General features: G+C 40.8%; 2 protein-coding genes across 2 annotated transcripts; both read right to left on the bottom strand.

Annotated features, from left to right (window-relative positions):
• Nucleotides 1-48: 48 nt before the first annotated feature.
• On the bottom strand, nt 49-9327 carry LOC117493624. The gene is made up of 16 exons (XM_034144271.1): nt 9187-9327; nt 7837-8119; nt 7393-7475; nt 7089-7243; nt 6282-6408; nt 6035-6166; nt 5799-5963; nt 4887-5180; nt 3891-4054; nt 3689-3800; nt 3096-3190; nt 2890-3004; nt 1667-1872; nt 536-621; nt 372-441; nt 49-234 (listed from the first exon to the last, which is right to left on the bottom strand). The coding sequence occupies exons 1-16, from the start codon at nt 9284-9286 to the stop codon at nt 166-168; spliced, it is 2256 nt and encodes a 751-aa protein (XP_034000162.1). The 5' UTR covers nt 9287-9327; the 3' UTR covers nt 49-165.
• Nucleotides 9295-13111, bottom strand: LOC117493192. The gene is made up of 9 exons (XM_034143627.1): nt 13029-13111; nt 11387-11629; nt 11094-11306; nt 10485-10626; nt 10215-10406; nt 9999-10133; nt 9724-9915; nt 9417-9524; nt 9295-9324 (listed from the first exon to the last, which is right to left on the bottom strand). Exons 1-9 carry the CDS (start codon nt 13109-13111, stop codon nt 9295-9297), a joined length of 1338 nt encoding a protein of 445 aa, XP_033999518.1.
• Between the last annotated feature and the right edge of the window lie 685 nt (nt 13112-13796).

Here is a 13796-nt window from a genome sequence, read left to right as displayed (position 1 = left end):
TGTCTCAAACACAATTTTGGAAATACTGAATCTGACAAAGCAGGGATAACACTTTATTCAGAACGGCAACTTGGAAACATGTGGATATGTTCTGAATCATTTTAAATTACATATTTCGTAACATATATAAAAAGGCTGACTAATACATTGGCATACTTTTACATTTTATGGCACATTTGTTTGGCACTTCTCTGTGGACAAGTCATCAAATAGAAAGCCCATCAGCTGCTCGGCCTGGAGGAGAAACAACATATTCCTGTTAAGGTGACATACCATAATATAATAACATCATGACAGTACAACACATTGGTTTACAGAATGCAGCTATAAACTGTTAATGGGCATTCATTAAGAGTAAGTAAATAAAGTACCTCTTTCTGAGTCTCTGGGTAGATCATCATTTCCCCCACTTGTTCCAGGTCTGTCCTCTCCTTGTAAATACTAATGTCACAATGAAAGTAATATTAATCACATGAATATTTATAAATATTCTACATGCATACACAATAGATTTTAATTGTGCTTTTTTAAATACCTTTCAAGGATTGAGTTAAAGCCGGTCACAACAGCTTTCCCTTGCAGAGCCACGATGAGACAGGGTGCCGCGGGAAGATGGGACCACTAAACAGAGACAGGAGACACGGGGATTCATTACAAATAAAGCACTGGTTAAGTACAATTCACAAGTTAAGAAAGAGTCTGTCACATGCAAGAGTCCTAATTTACAAATCTTACTCAAATGAAAGACATTTTAAAAAGTGCTGAAGCAAAAGTATAAAGGCTGAATGGCCCATAGGTAATATGTATATATAATATTACTGAATGATGTGATTATAGAGTGATGCGTTAATGTGTTTATGACTGATGTTGTAGCTGGGATACTGCTGGTTAGATTTAAAGGGGACCTATCATGCAAAATGCACTTTTGTACGTCTTTTATACATGAATATGTGTCCCCGGTGTTCCAGGGAACTCACCAAGTGTCAGAAAACACAACCCTCTCTATTTTCCTCCATACCCAAATCTCTAAAAAAGGGGCTGCAACGGATCTGATAAAAACTGATCCAGATTTGAACACTTTACTGACGTCAGGACGGTGGCGCTACGGCTATTGGGCCAACTCCACCAATCAGGAGGAGACAGCCACGGCCATTGCCGTTCGAAAGCGCTGGAGACGCTGTAGTACATATGCCAGGCCAGTAGATGGTGCTGTTCTCACTGAATCAGCCCTTGCTAAAACAGCTAAAAAATGTCAAATTGAGCAAAATGAGGCATGGCTAAAATGCATGATCTGTTTGGTATTTTGAAGAAAAAAAAAGTATAAATATGCCTTATATAGGTATGGTCCTACACTATATTATTCAAATATAGCATGATAGGTCCACTTTAAGCTATACTAATGCATCATTACTTTTATATTTTGCATTAATAATCTGGATCCAAAGTAATAAGAAACAAAGATATCAAATATATGTAGCGAAGTAAAAAGCACAATGTTCCTATCCAAAGTATAGTAGAGAAAGTAGCATATATTACAATACTTAAGTAAATTGAGTTCTTCAGGATTGTACTTAACCACAGTACTTGAGTAAATGTATATACTTAAACTCCATCACTGTAAGACAATGAGCTCTAAAGCTAGTCGGTTTAATGATGGTCTTCTCACCCCTTCCTCTCCTCTGGAGGACATCAGGGTCTCAGCGATGTGTCTCCTCTGCTCAGGGTCCAGCAGGCTCATCCTCCCGGCCACCAGATGGCACCCCCCCCCCAGCAGCCGCTCCAGCAGCTCCAGGTGGGGGGGCGCCCCACTGAGAAGGGGGGCGTTTACGGGTATCAGCAGACAGGTCGTCTGCCAGGCAGAGCTGTGTAGACCTGGCACCAACAAACAAGAGAGACAACATTTGTTTTGTCCATGACTAACAAGGTCATCTGGGAGAGAGTCATATTTCAACATCCAGTCGCTGCCAAAGTCTCAATAAATGACCTATTTCACTTTAATAAATCATTCCCCAACTCCCCAACATTTGATGATTTGACTTTAAAGTGTGAATGTAATGCCAAGAAATCCTGCACCGCCAATGCAACAACTAAAGTTATCAATGCATTTACTAGAGGTGGAAAGTAGTGGAGTACAAATACTTTGTTACTGTGTTTAAGTAGTATATCTTTCTGGTATCAGAAACTACTTATTTTTCTGACGACTTTTTACTTTTACTTCTTACATTTTGAACACAAATACCTGTACTTTCTACTTCTTACATTTATGGGTACTTTTTACTTAAAGGTGGGGTAGGTCATTTTGGAGAAACCAGCTCGAGTGCGCTAGAATTTGAAAATACACAACCGGAAGAAAATCTGCCACTTCCTTACAGAGCCCCTCCTCCAACACACACGAACGCGCACATGACCAATGAGGGCACGAGATAAGTTTGTGCCCCGATGGAAGGCTGACAGGCAGGTAGGCCATCCAGTTATTTTAGCCGGGCCGGCTAAAATGATTGGTCGTGCTTTTTACAGTACTACGGCTTCCACAGATGACATTTTTTTATGGATTTTTTGTCAAAGCACTTAAGATATTCATTGCTATCGGGATGTTAAGAGCATTCCATGGAATATAACAAAAAGTGTATCTCGAGCCGGTTTCTCAACCTTACCTACCCCACTTTTAAGTACATTTCGAAGCCCATACTTCTTTACTTGAGTAAAGAAGTTCATTCAGTACTTCTACTTTTACCAGCGTATTTAAACACGAGTATCTGTACTTCTACTTGAGTACAGGATGTGTGTACTTTTGCCATCTCTGGCATTTAGTCTGATAATAAAAATAAAGACATTTAGTCTGATAATAAAAATAAAGACATTTAGTCTTGTCTAGTCTTTAGTCCACACCTCCATTATGTCCCGCTGCCATGGAAGGTGCCCCCCCCTCCTGGTCCACAGAGGCCCGAGTGCAGCTCTGCCCCCGCTCCAAAGAGGCTGAAGGGTCTGAGCGCAGGCTGAGTATCTGAGAGGAGAAACCGAGCACAAACTGAATGTCTTTGATCTGTAGAAAGTGCGACCTCAGTACTGAGTAGTCCTGTGTGTGACATGCATACCTGCTCCTGTCTCATTGTGCTGCTCTCAGAACAGCACAGCCCCTCTGGAAAGAGCCTCCTCACATCCTGAATCGCTTTCTGATGTGATGCCGATCCTAAAATAGTTAATAATTAAAGATAATAATTCATTACATGTATTTTAGCGCTTTACATTACATATTACATATATTAGACATGTATCAATGAATACTGTGGACAATACCCACAGGAGCAGATTAGGGTGAAGTGTCTTGCCTCAAGGCGGGATTTGAACATCCGCCCCAAATATTGGTTTTACAAACACTTAAAGAACGGCAATGCAGGTTTATATGCGTGCACAATATTATCATTATTTTTAGCCAATACCCGCAACCTTTCATTTCCTGGTTCAAATGGCCAACACTGATTTAATGAGTAATTGTTTCCAAAAAAAATCATAAACTGTATTTTATCTGAATTTTACATAATAATATAACTTTACCAATATCAGTCTATAATGTATCAGTCCAAATATACTGTATTTTGTGAACCCTTATTTGTATAGAACTTAATAACAATGCACTTGTACTGTATATACATACAAATATAACACAGTATACAGAACAGGGACGTACCATAGATGCCAGTGTTTGAATGAGCCACATCCAGCAGCTTCGTCACGGCCCCCTCCCCCTGCAGGCAGAGAGCCAATGAGGGGCCAGAGCACAAGTACTCCACATCAGGGTCCTGCGCAAAACAATTTACACAAATATCAAGGCTGAGGAATTTTGATAGTAGCACAGTGTATTTGTCGGGCAGATAATACTTCTTAGTTACATCTTCTGCAGGCAGCAGTGAGGAGGCCGTGTGTTTGTCCAGAGTCACAACGCGCAGGCCCACCAGAGAGAGGCCCCTCAGCTGGAGGGTGTGCACGGTTTGAGCCACACTTTGATTCCAGACTGTTGGCTTGAGCAGGCACACAGTGAGCAGCATCTGGGGCTCTGAACAGGAGAGGGAATGTTCCAAAATGATATGCAAGACATGCCGCTTTAATACAGTCTTAAACACAACTATGTGCCCCAAAAAGTTAGATCTTGTATAAATATAATAATACAGTTCTCCAGTATTATACACAAGCCTGGGCTGCACAAAATATACTGATCCTCAGATTTAGATTTAATTTGTGAGACGGTGTACTAGGACTATTTAAGGTAAAAAACAAAATGGAGCCAGAGGGAAAAGTCTCAATTTCAAAGATTAAAGTTGAAAAATGTATTAGAAAAAGATCAGATACCATCTGAGGTTTTTAAGTCACATTTAGGATTTTTTTTGTCAACTAGCAAATTACAACAAATAAATGTCATTCTTATTTCCTGTGTTCCGTAGTTTTTAGAAATCTACATTAAGCTATCACTACATAATATGATCAACATAATATCAAAACAGGCTCAACATGCTTGCGGTAATAAGAATTACATTTGATTTTAAGATCGGGTTGTTTTTGCTTTAACAACAGAAGATAGAAGTGCGTAATGAGCAATGTCCTTCATTTTCGGTCTCAATAACTTCAAACCAGATCATCGGTCAAGAGATTAAGCTGTGGATTCTAATGTTTTGTTTCTACAGCACTGAACTTTATTATATTTTTTATTTTACTATATTTTTTCTTATTTTTTAATGTTATCAGTGTTCTTAAAAAAGTTCTGGATCTGTTTTTTTTACATTTTTATTTTTATTTTAATGTATGCACAACGACACCAAGTCAAATTCCTCGTACGTGTCAACCTACCTGGTAATAAACCCGTTTCTGATTCTGATTCTGAACAAACCTACCAGCAATCATCTCATTCTGGAAGAAGAAGAGGGAGGTTTGTCTGAACGCCACTTCCTGTGTGGGGGACATCAGGATGCTGAGGTTACCGGGGTAATCGTGTGGTAGAAGGTTTCTCAGTGAAGCAAAAGCATCCACCTGTCTGAGAGCACACAGGAGGGCGGGGGGGCCCATCAGAGAGTCCAGGCTGTCATTATAGAGCTTTTCTCCAACCTCGTACGGACTCAGCTCCTGAGCCTGCAGCCGGGTCAGCGCAGGCAGCCACTTCAGAGCAAGCAGATCCAATCCTTTTTCACCTTGAATATCAATTTAAAAAACATTGCAACTATTGAAAAATACAGATGTGAGGTAAGATAAAGGCACACTATGTGTATTTCTTCCATTAGGGGTCTCTCCATCAAACCAACAACAGAAGACGGGTGACTTTGTGAACTATGTTTCTCTGATAACTTCAGATCTAGATGTCTAATGACTAAAATCCATGATTTTGTAAGAAATGTATAGTTAAAAAATACCAAGATCGAAGAAATGTAGTTTAAAACTGGTTCTTACAGTAAAACTGAATAAAAGGTCAATGTATGGCAGCTTCTAGCAGATAACCACCATGCTGCAAAACTACAGAGAATTAAAGGCATCAATCATCAAGAACATCATTTTAACTTGAAAATTATTTTTAAAAACATAGGTAAACAATGTAACATAATATATAACATAGGTCTAGTAATTTTAAAACATTAATGTGGACTAGTTACATATTAACGCTTTAAAAGAATTCTGATGAAATACTTCCCCCGCATACTTGCTAATCTGTTTGTTTGTTAAACTGTGTAGACTGCGCTGTGTGTTTAATAGTGCCTTTTGTTTGTTTAGTGCCACCTCCAGCTCTAAGTAGGACAATCTGTCCTCAAACCCACCGTCTGGCCCTCCTGTCAGCGCTCTGTGTAGGAGGCTCAGACCTCGGCTCATGTCCTTCCCACTCAAGGTCAAAACCACCACCTGGTCCACCTCAGGGTCGGGTGGGCACCTCTGATGGGACAGGATCACAGTGGAAGGGTCTGGCACCGCCCACATACACCTGACTAAGAGGAAAATAAACACTATAAACAGAGGATAGTGTACTTCTTCTGGACCTTGAACACACGTTGCTTACCAAAGATGTGGTGCTGGTGACTGCTGTAAGGCACAGTGTGGAACCAGGAGCTTGGTTCTACTGTGTCAACACCATCAGGTCCAGAGTGGATGCTACCCAGAAGCCTTTGTGCCTTAAGTTCTCTCATTAGGGCTGAAACAAAAAAGCAACGGCAAGGTTGTTCTATTGTTCAATTGAAAAAGTTACTTTTAATATGATTAATGTAGATTATTTACGCTGTAGATATAATTTGAGATGGTGTACGGACCTGCTGGCAGACTGACACTGTGGTGCGCTGCATTTTCTTTCCTCAGTAACAACACCAGACAGTGAGAGGGCGACTCCAGTTGATCCTGATCTGGGGTCAGAGGAAGAGGACTGCAGAACACAGGAGCCTAGATCAAACACACACAGATTGTGATTCAAAAGAGCCGAAATATTTGTTTTCTTAGACCTCAGTTAACTTGGCCCACATTGAGGTGCATTTGCCTCAAAGACCACAATTGTTCCATCAGCAGCTCCAAGGTCTAGCAAAATACATTCTCCTTTTAAAGGGGCCCTATTATGCTCACTTTCAGGTTCCATCAGTGTTTTTTGTGTCTCTACTGTGACATGTTTACATGATTTCATGTTCACAAAGTTCCTCTTTTCACCCTATTTGAAACGCGAGCCCAGTCTGCTCTGATTGGCTAGCTGGCCAGCTCTGTGATGATTGGTTAATAATCACGTACAATGTGTTAGAGAGCTAGCGGATAAAGCAAGAGTGTTACATAATGTCACTATGTTATGGAAGTAAACAAAGGACTACAATGGAGGAGTTTTAGGCCGGGGTGGGAGAGAAACTCCCTCTGGAGGAAACTTGGATTTTAGCCTTAGCAGACCATTTACATGCACTAAAACATATATAACACACTACAGGTAGGGCCCCTCCAGTAAATATTACATTTCCCTACAACTATAGCAGTTGTGTACAATATCAAATATATTTCTTAATGATTAACTTTGGTAATAATAATATTGTATCTTTATATTATACACACTGTTTTCCTCAAAGTCTGAATGTATCTAATTCTACCTGCAGGCTGGAGAGACCCAGGGCTGCCGCTCCACTGCTCTGCAGCTGCAGCCTCTGAACCCCCAACACTCTGAAGCCTCTGAGCTCACACACAGCCAGCAGCTGGGCGAAACAACATGGAGGCACGGCTGGAGAGACCACCAGGAGAAGGTCAGCTGTAGGGGGGAGACAAGGATTAGCAACCCCACTCAAGTAAACATCTTTCATCTTTACAAACACAGTTCCAAAGTAAAGATGGAATTGAAATTTGGCCAGTTTTCGAACGTTGTCCTAACGGTTCTGGCTCCATGTTGAGTCACTGTACCTTTTGTTGTCGCACACAGTAAGGACGGTGAACTGCTTGAATTGAACAGGGTGTCTTCGGTTCTGTCTTTTGATGGATCCACTCTACAAACAAAATAAGGCGCCTGAAAATGAGTCTATTCAAATAAAAAGCAGCCACAGTAATGAAGGTAATATGCTTTGTTATGTACTTAGAAACACTCTTTAGGCTTGATAAGATTTTGGTTATAGAAAGTTATAGTTGTTAACGTCTGCCTGCAAAAGTCACTTAGCAGGGCTAGGGTGTCAGCTTTTTATATTTCTTTTGACATTAATATTTATAAAAAGAAATGTTAAGAAAAGTTTTCGAACAATTACCATTTCAAAAATGTGCTAACCCTGTTTTTTTCAATTCACACCACCAAATATATAATTAAAGAAAACATTTAGTTGTTGTTGTACTTTTTATAATGTCTTGACAACAAACCTATTTAGAGGCCGGTTGTGATTCGGAGCACTTCCTCCTGGAATTCTTCCTGAAAACCAGAAGCACAGCTCCCTGTGGACCCCACTAGCCTTTGGAGGGGGGTAGAAGAGGGCAGACTCTGGACCTCTGCAGTGGGGAGGGTCTAGATCTGTATTTCTGAGCAGCAGAGGATCTAAGGAACTAGTTAAATCTGCCAACACTTTGTGGGCATGAAGGCCACGGACAGCAAGGGCAAGAACAGGCTGGCAGAACTCATCTGTTCTCTGGATACCTGCTGCAGCATCTGTGAATCAGAGGGGGGGGGTTAAAGACTATTTTAGCTCAATAAAGACACTGAAGAGGCCGAGGCCACAGTTGGATCCAGGACAACCAGCAATGAGCCAGAAGGAGAGTTATTGCACTACAAAAAGTATATTTGTCTTATATCTAGTCAGAAGATGTCTTTACACCTGATATAAGACATAATAACTTCAGAAGTAACACTGCAGTGAGATATAGGGTCTTGTTTTTAGACAATGCATCATCTTTTTAAGTCAAATAATCTTATTTTGAGTTGTATCGCAGATGAAACACATATTATTTTACATATTTATTAGAAAATCACCAACTAACATCAGAAAACAGAACACTTTTGAGCATTTGCGGCTTATTTTGTCACACAACATTTCCTGATTCTGGTCAAATAAAGTTCAAAATAAGTTCTCCCAGCTAATTACAAGATCTGATTTATCTAAATATCCCTTCTTATTTCAAGAAATCTTACCAAGCACATTTTCACTTATTGTTTAAAGGGGACCTATCATGCAAAATGCACTTTTGTACGTCTTTTATACATGAATATGTGTCCCCGGTGTTCCAGGGAACTCACCAAGTGTCAGAAAACACAACCCTCTCTATTTTCCTCCATACCCAAATCTCTAAAAAAGGGGCTGCAACGGATCTGATAAAAACTGATCCAGATTTGAACACTGTCCTGACGTCAGGACAGTAGCGCTACGGCTATTGGGCCAACTCCACCAATCAGGAGGAGACAGCCACGGCCATTGCCGTTCGAAAGCGCTGGAGACGCTGTAGTACATATGCCAGGCCTGTAGATGGTGCTGTTCTCACAGAATCAACCCTTGCAAAAACAGAGCTATAAATTGTCAAATTGAGCGAAATGAGGCATGGCTAAAATGCTGGATCTGTTTGGTATTTTGAAAAAAAAAAAGTATAAATATGCCTTATATAGGTATGGTCCTACACTATATTATTCAAATATAGCATGATAGGTCCACTTTAACTTATTTTTGGAGCAGCATTTGTTCCAGTGTGAGTATTTGATCAGCAGATAGTTTTAGTTATGCCTACCCTCTCTGTCACTCAGGAGCTCCTGTGGTGGATAGAGGAGCCTCAGACCACACACATCCAGCCCTGAGTGGAGGATAAGCTGGAGGGTGTAGTGTGTCATGAGGGGATCTAGGAAGAAAGCTCTGCGCCCCAGAGCGACTGAAACCTGCAGCGAAAATAAAAGCAGAATATTCAGTGATTCCAGCGTTACTTTGCCTCTGATCCTGCACTTCTGAGGGTATCGTACTCACCTCAGTGTGCAGCTCCTGTGTGCTCTCTCTCCCCTTACACACACGCTCCTGAGTCTCCAGAGTCTGCCAGTAAAACCCTGGGCTGAGGCTAAATGTCCGAACTATAACCTGAAATACAAGATAACAGCATACAGAATCACAATGCAAAATCAGTGCTTTACAAATGATGTTAAAGGGGATTTATGCTCATTCCGGGTTCATACTTTAGTTTTAGGCTTCTTGCACTCCGCATACCCAAATGACTGTACTGTCAAAGTGAGTTTTTCATGATTTGTTCTTTTGAATCACACTTTCTGAAGCCAATTACCATTCTGTCTGTGGTGGTGGAGATGAAACAGTTCAGACAGGAGGAGGGCAGATCGATGGGTGAGGCGTAGGTTTGTTGGTCCAGCACGTTTTTCAGCTGAGGAAGCCAGTGGGCGATCTGAGTGAGCAAAGTCTCAGAGAGGAACCGGCACACATGGTTATAGAACCGTGTGTGGATGTCTCTGTCCCTTTTCTGCCAAGCAAACAAAGTGATGAAGAGCATTAGCACGGACATTGTAAAGCCTACAGACGTAACGCTTTTGTTTGTCTATTCACCCTTGGCGTGTACGTTTGCCGAGCCACGGCTAAAACGTGCAGAGCCAGTCCACCCTCTGTCCACAGCTGCTGAAGGCCTGCAACCCAGAATGGGACCTCTGCACTACCCTCCTCTTCATCATGTTGTGGGCCAGCCTAACACACACAAACAAGTGACTCTTACATATTGTCGCGATAACAAATACTGTGCACACATTAGGAGAACTGCTCACTCACCAAAGACAGAAACCAAGCCACTAAAGTGTTGTAGATGTCTGGTTTGGACGGAGCTGGATTTCGATGTTTGTTCCTCCCATGAGCCCTTGCTCCGACTGTACCAGGAGTTGATAGGTCGACAATCAGCAGCATACACCCCTTACTTTCAATATCTGCTGATAGTGTACAGATTGTTTGTAGATGAGATGCCTCCTAAAAATAAAAAGTGAAAATTAATGAAGGCCATTTTTACAGTATAAGTTCAAGTTAGTTTTGTTTGGTGGCACTTACGAAATCATACAGGACGTCCGTCCTTTCAGCAGCTGGCTGCTTCTGATTGACAGATTTGGTTGGGCGATGTTTCTCCAGCTGCTTAAGAATCTTCCGTTGTTCATGTTGTAATGGTTTCCTAACTTGCTGTCTCGTTTGGTCCCTAACAAATCAGCAATTTCATGGTTAAAATTGTCGTTTTTTTCTCAATTAAAGGTAGGGTAGGTAAGTTTGAGAAACCGGCTCGAGATACACTTTTTGTTATATTCCATGGAATGCTCTTAACATCCCGATAGCAATGAATATCTTAAGTGCTTTGACAAAAAATCCATTAAAAAATATCATCTGTGGAAGCCGTAGTACTGTAAAAAGCACGACCAATCATTTTAGCCGGCCCGACTAAAATAACTGGATGGCCTACCTGCCTGTCAGCCTTCCATCTGTGCACAAACTTATCTCGTGCCCTCATTGGTCATGTGCGTGTTCGTGTGTGTTGGAGGAGGGGCTCTATAAGGAAGTGGCAGATTTTTCCCGGTTGTGTATCTTCAAATTCTAGCGCACTCGAGCTGGTTTCTCCAAAATTACCTACCCCACCTTTAAGTGATGAATTCAAAAAGAAGAAACCCATACCTCGGATGATTTGTTTCTTTGATTGTACTTTGCTGAGTTGTTTTGGGGCTTTCCATTTTAATGTTTCTGTCAAAGTGTACATGTGATGACTTTTTGGCATGGGGTATGTTCTCTTTCATATCGTCTGCTTCATTCCCTGGCACTGAAAATGCATTCTCATTTCTCCTCATCTCCCTGATTTTCTGGAGCAGCAGACTCTTGCCAATGACTTCCCTGGTGGAGAAATGACACAAACTGAAACAAAATGTGCTAAACTGAAGCATGGCAAATGTTTATAATGTGGTTATATTTACCTATTTCCTGTCTGTGATCCAGCATGCACATTAAGATTGGGTTTGTTTATAGATGTTGTTGTCTGGTGGGTGTTGAGTTTGGCTGGTGACTTGGGCTCTGATGAAACATTTGGGGATGTTCTCTGTTGTTTTGTTGAAGTATCGACGCAACGCAGGTCAATATAAACCGTTGGGCATTCCTTGTGGATCAGCTGCAGCTCGGCTTCAATCCTCTCCACTGATTTGTTGTTCACATTATTCTGTCTGCATGAAACAAGTGATTTATTGTTATCATAATCTTACAAGTTCTGATCACAAAACCTCAATATGACTTACCTAATGTGGTTTAGGCCTTTTAAAGGCTCAGACTCAGTTGATTGGCTGCCACAGAAAGCAACTAGTCTCTCCATTATATTCTGCTCTGACTTGTTCTTTTCACCATCTATGTACAAAAAAGGTGTTGAATCTATTATATGTGATAGTAAATCCATCTTGTGAATTAAATATATATCCCCATAATCATCCTATAGCTACAGGGCGATAAAAATGACTAACCTGCAAGTGCTTGTGAAGGTTCAGCTGACACACGTTGTCGCAGAGGCAACCCATCCTTTTTTAGATTTTGGAGGACTTCATCCAAGTCCCACTGATCAAGCCTCTGAATTTTGTTGTGTAACAAAAGCAGGATTTTTTTTAATAATGAGAATATTTGTTCTCTATTAACGACAACTCCTTACTTCCTAACCTTTTTTACTTGCCCAAACTCACCGCAAATGAGAGAACAGGAAAACCCTCATTAGATTTAGTTTTGTCCACTTTTGGTTTTACGGAATCATTCAGCTTGGCTCCGTTCACCTGTAGAACATCTCTCTTACAAGCGTCTCCCTTCAATATTAAAACAGAACATGTGAAAATTAGTGCATACTCAGCTGTGTTGGAAGAGGTATTCAGATTCTTTACCTTACAACCACACTGTAGAAATAGTGCACTACAAGTAAATGTGCTGCATTCAGAACCTCTAAGAGTAGAAGAATGTTAATATTATCAGCAAAATATACCTTAAAGGTGGGGTAGGTAATTTTGGAGAAACCAGCTCGAAAATACACAACCGGAAAAATCTGCCACTTCCTTACAGAGCCCCTCCTCCAACACACACGAACGCGCACATGACCAATGAGGGCACGAGATAAGTTTGTGCACAGATGGAAGGCTGACAGGCAGGTAGGCCATCCAGTTATTTTAGCCGAGCCGGCTAAAATGATTGGTCGTGCTTTTTACAGTACTACTGCTTCCACAGATTAAAAAATGTTATGTATTTATTGTCAAAGCATTTAATATATTCATTGCTATCGGGATGTTAAGAGCATTCCATGGAATATAACAAAAAGTGTTTCTGAAATAAATTACATACCCCACCTTTAAGTATTGAAAGTAAAAGTAGTCATTATGTAGCACATCATACCCTTGATATTTCTAGGTATTATGTCGATTAGATCCTCATAGGTTTTTTAGCTTTGTTGCTTTCCAAGTATCTTTAAAAGTATTTTAACACTTCCTCCTTGAGTAGAAAGTAGAATATTTCTCTCTAAGATGTGGTGGTATAAGTTAGTTACATATTATGATACACTTGTGTAAATAGTGGCTTTAGTTCAATAAAACCCACCTGGACATCAGCATCAGAGTGTTGTGTTCTCCACTGAGAGGCAGCAGCTCCTTGTGCTGTATCACCATCATCATCATCATCATCATCATCATCATCATCATCATCATCATCATCATCATCATCATCATCATCATCATCATCATCATCATCATCATCCAACTTCACTCTGTTTTCTGACCAGCATGGTTTCATCAGCTTCTGATTGAGCAAACACACACGCACACACATGCCAGTGATTGCTAGTCAAGTTTGTTTGGGGGTCCTGAGTACCATTAACACTGTTTAAATCAAATTATAACCAACTCACCTCTGATTCATCATCACCCATTGAAAATAGGTCAAAGCCTTTCGGGACTTCCAGGGAAAGACCAGCTGGTCTCTGAAATACAGTGACGACTTCTTCATTTTCGGACTGTAATGTTAAGAAGTACCAGGTTATCATGTGGATGTTATTTGCCATTGTATGTCGCTTTTGTCAGTTAGCAAGCATACACAATTCAGGAGGAAAATACAAATACATACTGGCGAAGAATCGAAGTCGATGGTTGGTATATGTTGTTTCACCTTCTCCCGAATCGAATCCCAACAGGACGAATTATTTAAGTCCATAACAAGCGGTAAATAGATATAACAACTTCAGTTTAACCGCGAAGGTTCCGTTTATGTTCCGCATTGATTGTTTCAGGGTCTTTGGTCACCACGGCAACGGAAAACTTCCCTGTGCACGTGTGATCTAACAACAATGTTCCCTTCACGTGCTGTCAGAAA

The sequence above is a fragment of the Trematomus bernacchii genome, unplaced genomic scaffold (assembly GCF_902827165.1).
Source record: "Trematomus bernacchii unplaced genomic scaffold, fTreBer1.1, whole genome shotgun sequence".
NCBI classification, from domain to species: Eukaryota; Metazoa; Chordata; class Actinopteri; order Perciformes; family Nototheniidae; genus Trematomus; species Trematomus bernacchii.
Note: the sequence above shows the minus strand (reverse complement) of the source record. Positions and strands in the feature narration are given on the sequence as shown.

Excerpts from the sequence above, each read along its gene's own strand:
- LOC117493624 (XM_034144271.1), bottom strand. The coding sequence starts at position 9,286 with ATGACACACTACACCCTCCAGCTTATCCTCCACTCAGGGCTGGATGTG. Across the intron at positions 4,055-4,886 it reads CCAGAATGAGATGATTGCTG|AGCCCCAGATGCTGCTCACT; the intron begins GTAGGTTTGTTC and ends TCTCCTGTTCAG. Across the intron at positions 622-1,666 it reads CCTCCAGAGGAGAGGAAGGG|TGGTCCCATCTTCCCGCGGC; the intron begins GTGAGAAGACCA and ends GTCTCTGTTTAG.
- LOC117493192 (XM_034143627.1), bottom strand. The coding sequence starts at position 13,111 with ATGATGATGATGATGATGGTGATACAGCACAAGGAGCTGCTGCCTCTC. Across the intron at positions 11,307-11,386 it reads GGATCACAGACAGGAAATAG|GGAAGTCATTGGCAAGAGTC; the intron begins GTAAATATAACC and ends TTTCTCCACCAG. Across the intron at positions 10,134-10,214 it reads TGGCTTGGTTTCTGTCTTTG|GCTGGCCCACAACATGATGA; the intron begins GTGAGTGAGCAG and ends TGTGTGTGTTAG.